At 36.1% G+C, this 9133-nt stretch overlaps 1 protein-coding gene across 1 annotated transcript in view; it reads right to left on the reverse strand.

The window, feature by feature from the left end:
• Window positions 1–1311: 1311 nt before the first annotated feature.
• LOC107105229 (nuclear GTPase SLIP-GC-like) overlaps window positions 1312–9133 on the reverse strand; it is a 13547-nt gene continuing 5725 nt past the window's right edge. The window contains exons 6-15 of the mRNA XM_015405354.1: window positions 7209–7299; window positions 7041–7128; window positions 6815–6936; window positions 5436–5612; window positions 5200–5354; window positions 4977–5094; window positions 4720–4828; window positions 4492–4625; window positions 1462–1540; window positions 1312–1376 (exon numbers count right to left, since the gene is read on the reverse strand). Of these exons, the coding sequence (XP_015260840.1) occupies window positions 1312–1376; window positions 1462–1540; window positions 4492–4625; window positions 4720–4828; window positions 4977–5094; window positions 5200–5354; window positions 5436–5612; window positions 6815–6936; window positions 7041–7128; window positions 7209–7299 (1138 nt within the window). The remainder of the gene's footprint in view (window positions 1377–1461; window positions 1541–4491; window positions 4626–4719; window positions 4829–4976; window positions 5095–5199; window positions 5355–5435; window positions 5613–6814; window positions 6937–7040; window positions 7129–7208; window positions 7300–9133) is intronic.

The raw sequence follows: 9133 nt of genomic DNA on the forward strand, positions 1-9133 counted from the left end.
CCATTCTCAAGCCATTCCAGGCTCATTCGTGAGCTTATATATTCCTAATAAACTAAGACTCGTGGTTCATAACTCCTGTGTGCTTCTCTTAATAAACTGTTAAACTTTTATTCCGTTTCCTGTGGTGTTCTGCATGTGGGTTTAAACACAGAGACCCATCATGACAAGTTGTCCCTGTTACAGTACAAAAGTCCACAACAATACAAAAATATTTGCACAGAAACTGAACATATGTTGGATGCTGATGGGGATTTTTTTTTATATTTCATTTAATTAAGCCTTAATTTCTGCATGTTTTGCTCCTGAATTTAATAATATAGCACATGCTCACCTTGAGCTCCGAGGAAGCTCAAGAGCTCAACAAGACGGGATGAACAGCGGAGGCTGTATGCTTTGCACAGGATGTGGGATTTCGGGGTCAAGAGGCCAAGAGGTGGGTCCTGGTCCGGACCGCGGTTTGCTAATCCATGACCTTTGCTCTATGGTATCAATAAATCAAATTCCATTCAAGTATTTCATGTTCATTTTATTTTCTTTATTTATCCAGATTCAACAGTGTAGAAAGTAATGTAAATCACTTTGGAATCTCCTATTTAGAAAAGCTGATATATAAATACAGGCCATTTACCATTTAATATAAAAACCCAATTGGGGGCTGCAGGTTATCTTTCCAACCAATCAATAGCACACCAGACTCCAGTCATCTCAAACAGTCATCATATTCAGATTGGATTCAATTGATGAGATGACTGGAGTCTGGTGTGCTACAGTATTGCTTGGTTTGAAAGGAAACCTGCAACCACATGGCCCTTTCTGGAACCACTTTAACACCCCTGCTTTAAATCATTATAATAATTACAAGTGAAAAAAAGAACAAAAAAATCTATTTTTGCAAGTATCCCCAAACAAGTAAAAAATTACCAAGAAAATATGTCATATAAAATGAAATACAAAAAAATATTGTTGAAAAAAAAATGTCTTTCAAAATTAAAGTAAACAAAAACCTTTAATCAATAATGATCATGATGATCATATAAAAGTTAGTTTCACTAATTAGTGATAATTAAATTTTGTTTGCAGTGCAGCTGGGTTTGATTCCTGGCCTAGATGGACAAAAGAACAATATAACAACAGTTTAAAATCTGTTATATAATTAAAGATATGACGTTTCCAGATTTGCCATGATGACCAGTATCATTGCGTCATTGGCTTTGTGATCTGAAAGAAATTAGTATAAATTTGTCACATATACTAATATTTATAGCCATGTTCAAAAGTAAAATTAAAGTCTTACCCTTTTCATAATGTTTGCTAATTTAAGCTCTTGTTCACCTCCTTGTATGATTTCATTACCCTTGCAAGTTCTTTTGAAACATCTAACAAAGTAATATCTGATTATTAGTGGCATAAAATATGTACAGAATGCTGTTCAGTCCATATCTTTAACACAAATACTCTTACCTGGAACTGATTGGTCATCAGCCTTGAGCGAGAGTTCAATGGTTCCTTCCAAAGTATCCATTGTTTGCAGGACTTCCTTCTAATTAAGCATAAAACCTTCATTATTGCATAGAGATCTAAAACTGAGGGCAAAATAATATACACTTGCCATATTTTTGTGAAGAATCCCAATCTAAGACTGTAAATGTGAAAAGAAATCCAACCTTTTAGAAGCAATCAACAGTGCCACACAGTCATCTGACAGCCTTGTGAAATATCTAATCCATTACTCACAGAACAGGCAACTTGAAACTACAGCTTGTGGGGAGTTGCTCTATTCAAGACTACTGTGTTTAATAATGGATACCTGGTGGAACTCGAGGATCCCTGACACTAGCGTTGTCATGATCTTGGCAGTGTAGCCTGTTCTACTTCTCAACCATTGAGCCTGCCTGTTCCCGTCTGAAGGGATTGCATGAACTGTCTTTGGAGTCTTGGACCTCTGAGCCTGTGTGTTGCTGTTCTGATCTTTTTCCCTGACCTAGCTTCGGACTCCTGCATCCGGGGCTTCATCATCTGGGACACTCTGGGTGGTGCCCGTCGCATCTTGCTGGCAGCCCAACTTCTCGATCCTACCTCGTTCTCTGGCTATGGACTGAACTGTTATACCAGGTTAGTGACTCATTTGTTCATAATCATCCCTGCCAGATTATCGTAGTCACTAACTTTTGTTTCTCTCCTGCAGAGGTTAATGCCCTAGACGCCCATCCACTGTAGATCTGCAGATCTGCCTGTTTTTAGTGGTCGTAACAAGCGATGGGCTAGTGGGCCATTCTCTACACCACAGCCGCAGGGCCCTTTACGTGTTTGCATAAACGCTGTAACAGCGTAGAGAGTCACTGGTCACCACACAAATAATTCGTTCTACAAGATACTAAAACTAGCACGGGGATCTCTGTCCTGCTGAACATTATTAATAAACAACAGAGGAGAGCTGCTCGCTCTCCTCTCATCTCTCATAGACATTTAAACCACCCGTTGCCTTAACTAAGCTCACAAAATTATCAAGCACAGTTCACACTCAGCTGTTTTTATTGTCCTGGGAGGTGTTGCAAATGCATTAAAATTAAGACAAACACAGTGAAAAAACTCTAATATGTAAACATTATTCAGCTCATACTATATACAATAAGCAATATTAATCACTGCTACTGCTGCTGCTCTGAGCTACTCTACTTTCATAAGATACCTTTGTGTACAATATTATCATCTGTGAAAGAAGGGGTGTCGCTTTACCTTCCTAATGACCTTGATTACGAAATTAAAAAAAATGAAAATTTAATTATATTATAAAATCAAAATATTTTGAAACATATTGATATATATATATATTTTTTAGATGTATAAAATAAATATTTAATCTTTAATGATGAGTAAAGCTGTTTCCTTTTTCATCGGATCTGTGACGTATTTCTGCCCTTGGGTGCAAAAATCTTTGGCCATAGAATCTCGTTAAAAGTACATGTGCAGTAGCTCATCTGTAATACAGAAGTATAGGATGGCCTGTGGCGCAGGAGAAGTGCAACCCAAGGTGGCAGGAACTGTCGTAACAGTCGTAGTGGGGCTGATTGACAGGTTGAGTCGTGGAAGCAAAGCTGGAGGTAAAAGCGCTTGGACCTGATCAGCCGAAAATCAAAATTAATCAGTATCCAAAGACAGATGGAGACGGTAAACGCTGTCTTTTTCCAGGACCTGGTTTAGTGACAAGGCTTGGCCAACAGGATCCAGTGAGGGTAATGCATTATTCTGCTTTACCAGCATCCTTTCATAAATCAGTCCTACCTGTTTTTATCCATGCTGGGTCAGATCCTGACGTTTGAAAAGGATGCTTTCCCAGCATTGTTGATTGATTGTTCAAATAAGAATATACAATCTGGGATTCACATGGATAATAATATAACATAGTGTTTTTCTAGATCTTTGTTAATTTGCATAATTGTTCTTAAATAAGCACATTCTCAGAAAATAAATAGTTGTTATATATTGAAAAATATAAAGCTGAGTTATAGCTTCTCTATCATTAAACTGGAACATTTTTTTTTTTTAGGTTTTTGACACAGTATTGGATCATGCAAATCACAGACCTTCACAAAGCCTCAGAAGGGCAAAAATTTATGTACAAAAAGTAAACCTGTACGTGAAATTAAATTTTGTTTTTAAAAAGTGTTTTTTTGTTGTTGGCATCAATATCGATATACTGGTATGATAACTTAGTATACGTTTCATTGGTTTTTGGTATACGTCTATTTTGAATTTTTAGCCTCCCCGGAGACAACTCCACCAAATGCCACTTTGTGAATGTATGCACATACCAAACATCTCAGGCAATAGTTTTTATTGCTACATATGTATAATTAATTTACTTTCTACAAAGCAAGTTTGTACTTTATTTTCTTTTTGAACATAGTATTTTTGGTAATAATGTTCAGTCTATTTTAGGGATATTATTTGGCAGTGGTTGTCAAATAATCCTCAGGACCACTGTCCTGAATATTACTTATACAGTAGAAGTGTCTGTGCTCCGTTGCTCTGTCTCTGCTTCAGCAGACCTGAATTAAATGATTGCATTATTTTGTCAGCAGCCACCAAGTACTGCAGAGACATGCTGGCCATTGGGTCCTTAGAACCGGGTTAAAGAGCCACTGCTGGGTCCTTAACTGTAATTAGGTCAGATAAAAAATATCCAGGTAAAAACTGCTCTTGGTTTGACTATAGAAAAACAAAGCATAACCATGCAAAAAGGTACCTAATGGCCCCCATTAATGATTAGGATCTATGATTCAGTGGGCAATTTTTTTTTTCTTTATGATCTTGGAACCTTGTGAAAGGCTAGAGAACCAAGGACTCCAAAACAGATATATTTTGTTATTATGGCTTTATACGTATATTCACTAATTGTGGAAGGTTTTGATTCTGATATATTTGTAATGTTCATATTTAATTTAGACTGTGCAACACAAATAGTGTTTCAAAATCAATTGATGGACAAACCCTTAAGCCCAGGAGATGATCCAACATGGCAGTTTTAGCATCCTCAAACATTGTGTCTTTTAATCCATGAACATGCTTCTTTAGGGTTTCTCTCATTTTCTCCAGCATACCGGTACCTGAGTATCCTGCTGCAGCTGCAAAAACAGTTGCTTAGAGATTGATTACAAATGGCATTGAAAGAATATCTAATTTCAAAAATAAGTTAGAGATTTTAATGACATTTCTTACTCTTGTAGCACTCTTGCATCTTTTGCTCAATTGTATGTGTCAGGCTGAGGTAGATAATTTTCTTCTGGTCTTGAATCATTCTGCTCAGTGTTGTCTTAACTTTCTCTACCTAAGAGTAATGAAAAGTGTTTCACCACTACAACATACAGTAGGCCATCCTTATATTTTTTTTTCAAAACACAAGACAAATTAGAAATCTCAACTAGTGTTATAGAAATCTGTTAATAACGTTTATTTTCTCTCATCGTTTACTGTACCTCTGTCCCAAGGAAGATCAGCTGCAACTGTACATCTTTGTACTTCAGTTTCAGCTTATCAGTGTCGAGTGAAAATTTGTTAATGACACCATTAAATGGACCAATTTCTTGTTCCTTTCTGAAATGTTTTGACATGAAGAAATCTTTAAAATTGCACTTTGTTATTATTTTCTCTTAAGTTTACTAGAATGGAAAGTCTTTCATATGATATTAAAGATCTTACGGGAATGTCTTCCTGAATTCCTCATCAATGCTGTCAGTCAGGAATGATGAAAGTTTCATGTTCAGGTTTATTTCTTTTCCAGTTTTTAGTTTGTGGATTCCACCATTTTGGACAAAACTTTTTAATGTTCTGTGATAGGTACCACCACTCCTTCCCTTAAAAAATAAGTAACATTTTGAAAAAAAGGTGACAAAATTCAATTTGTTGATTACCAGATGATAAAAAAAAAAACATACCCGAGGAAATAAAATCTGATTCAGCTTTTTTTCACATGACCTTTTGGAGTTTTCAACTCCTTTTTGCAGGTTTTGTTCAAAAACCCAGTAGGCTTTTTCCATCTCCTTTTGGACTAAACAAAGATGAAGGACTAAGTTTCTCTTAAGCTCTTCACATACATCCATGTTTTGTCCAGGCTACAAAGAAAAGCATTGCAAAACAACAGATTGTTAGTAAATGCAAAAAAACCTACTCTGTTTATTGAAGGAACAATTCCTTTTTGAAATGCAACTTGTTTAATAATAATAATAATAATAATTATTATTATTATTACTACTATTATTTTTATTACTGTCATTTTATTATTAATATTATTATTATTATTAGCTGCTCAGTGGGGCAGTGGGTAGCACTGATGCCTTGCAGCAAGACGGTCGTAGGTTAAATTCCTGGCCCGGGTTCTTTCTGCATGGAGTTTGCATGTTCTCCATGAGCATGCGTGGGTTCTCTACGGGTACTGCGGCTTCCTCCCACTGTCCAAAAACATGACTCTTAGGTTAATTGGCTTCTCCAAATTCTCCCTAGGTGTTAGTGTGTGCGTGAATGGTTGTTTGTCTCTGGGTTGCCTTGCGATGGACTGGCGACCTGTCCAGGGTGTACCCTGCCTCTCGCACGTAGACAACTGGAGATAGGCACCAGCACCCCTCGCGACTCCACTTGGGATTAAGCGTGTCAGAAAATTGATTATTATTATAAGATTTTGGGGGGATTTTAACAACACTTTATTTACACATTTCAAACTATCAAAGAATCAAGTGTTGCTGTAAAACAAGTGTCTGTTAAAAATCACTAATAATGTAAAAACAAGTGTCAGCTAAAAATCCTTACATGAGGAGCTTGTTAACTTGTAGATGTTCATCTGACACAGTACATAAAATTTTGTTAAAACCCCACAACTGAATAAAATCCTCCATGTTCTGTGTGGCCCTGTGGAACTCTAGCCTTATTCTGAAGAAGAAGAACATTTTTCTGTGAAAGTATGGATGATACTATAGTAACAGTATGGAGCTGAAAAACAATGTACAGAAGATCACACAGATGTGATCTTCTTGTAGATACTTTAATGTTTGAATAACAAACTTTAATTCAATGCACTTTTTTGCAGGAAGCCAATGTGATTGTTTCAGAGCAACAGCAAGAAGCTGAATGTAAGGAGTTCTGGTAATCAACCAAACATTTAAGGTGTTTAATATTTGAAGTCAATGGAATAAATCTAACTTTACAGCAAACAACTTTCAGGGCTCATATTTAAAACAGCTTTGCATTGATGAAAATTTCTCTATCTACAGACATTTATGCAGCTAAAGACAGAAACAAAATTTTCCCTTTAAATTCTAACCTGTTTTTTCAAACTGGCTCCTTGAATCAAAGAGAGAATCCCATGAGCTCTAGATATATAACTCAATGTTTCTGAGTGATCGTCATTGAGCTCCTGCAAAAAATCCTGAAGTTTGGGGATTTCTGTAAAAATAAACCACATCAACAATGATTTTAACAGTTTCCTAACCAGATTCCTCAGAGTTATCACCAACAACATATTCAGACAAATTTGGTGTAAAACATACCAGTATTTTCTTGACTTAGAAAATTCGGTCTCAGAAACTCCTCAGAGCTCACTGTGAACACTTGGAAAAACCCATCAGTGAAGTGTTTCTATATCAATTAGATTTTCAGTTTATTTTTTGTAATCTTGATGTTTATGTCCTAATAATCTGTTACTGTTTAAAGCTCACCTTAATCTTGTTCAGCTTGTTGAATTCTTTCCTCACTGCTTCTTTTGTTTTCATGTTTCTTTGGAGGATTAAGTCTTGAACATCAGCTGAGCTGAAAGAAAAGTTATGTTGCTACTTTAGAGTTGTTTCTGTGGAGAGGTTGTTTCTCTACAGAATCCTGATCCCTTGTTCAGTCAAATTGAGCATAACGGAGGGAATATTTCAAGATAACATGACATTTGAAGGAAATTGGAGGATTGCTAAACATAGCCATATTTAACTCCTATAAAATATAAAGTATAACCATTTTTAACTCCTATAAAAAGTTAATGTGCAGAATATTTTTTATTAATTCCAATGTCATAACTGTCGTTACAGTACAGTACTAACATGTTCTGCAAGCATTTTCTTTAGAAAGTCTGATATTTTTTCCTACCCAGTCTTTAGGGCAAAGTATGATTAGGAAGTTTTATCTTGGAGGTTTAAATAGGTCAAAAGTAGTTTTTCTTAGATCATACTACAGGTCACAATAAAGGTCGCTACTGCCTTGTAAACTTCAAACCTCCTTTTGGTTGACCAAATGGTCAAGAATAAAGTGAAGAATGTAATTTAGTTTCAAATGCTCTTTTCGACAGGGTAAAAAAAATGTTTTCTAAGATATTAGAAATACTTATTTAGTCAAAATAATACATCTCAAAGCAGCCTGTTGTAACCACAATAACATTACAAGGAAAACTAGTTCATTGCTTGAATGGTAGTCTATCAATGTATCTATTGAGGTGCAATCACTTGGTAGCAGTTGATGGAGTATAAAAACATTATTCAAACATAGGACCCGTGCATATTCCCATGAGGTTCCTCCTCATGTTGGTTCTGTCTTCCATCACACAGTAAATACTAAGTGACCATTTTCAACCGCTTGAATTGTTATCATCTATATAATATGCCTTCAGTCCCATAAAATGGCTTCAGATGATGTCTCCTACCTACCACTAGGCTCAGTAGGTTGGTATCACTGAATGAATGCTAATCCTAACCCTTAGGTTATTCCTCTTTTCCTACGGAATTGATTAATCTATGTATGTCTAATCTGGAAATAATTTCAGTAGTTCTTCATGTAATTTACAAAAGGAAAGAAAAAAGATCTGCACAAACCAATAACAAGAAAAATCATATCAAATCATATTCTGTCAACTGAGTTGTTTTGAATCACCAAAATAAATCCTTGTGAATAAAACATATAATTCATTCGAACTAAAACTTTAAAACTGTTTGTTTTTTTAAATATGTACATTTTAAATAAAATAGATTAAAACTATAAAGTAGGTAAAGTCTTAGGGAAACTGCTGTTCCAATCGTGGCATTTCCGAATTCTCCCAAGTGGTGCACAACTTTACACAAGTGAATAAAGCGAATGTGATTGGTCGATTATCAAGAGCGCGGGATTGTTGTGGCGAAAGGTTTGCAAGCATGTTTGATTGTGGCTAGTGTCTCAGAAGCATCTTGCTAACCAGTTAGCAATTTAGTTCTAGTAGTTTTCCAATGGGAAATTACATTGAGACCAAGTAGCACTAAATTTGTGACTTACAAACAACACTGTCAAGGAATGCTATGGACAGTGGAAACATGCAAGAGGAGGAGAGGTTGATGTTGGAGGTTGTGGATGATTATACTCCGTCATGCATTTTGTATTAAGAGGAGGAAAGCGGAGACGAAGATGTTGAAGAGGACGCCAGGGCGGCAGTAGCTTGGTTTAGTGTAGAAGGCTTACAGCCGTACATGTTTGAGCCCTTGCCTTGCAACACTGCCAGTTCTGTTAGCTCTACGCCTACTGAAGACACAGACGTCCATCCTCATGAACACTGGGACTTAAATCAATGGTTCAGTAAATTAATATTATTTCTTATTTCATCCGTTGCGTAGATTAGCTGCGACATATGAATCAC

The sequence above is a fragment of the Cyprinodon variegatus genome, unplaced genomic scaffold, assembly GCF_000732505.1.
Source record: "Cyprinodon variegatus isolate N-32 unplaced genomic scaffold, C_variegatus-1.0 Scaffold2176, whole genome shotgun sequence".
NCBI lineage: Eukaryota > Metazoa > Chordata > Actinopteri > Cyprinodontiformes > Cyprinodontidae > Cyprinodon > Cyprinodon variegatus.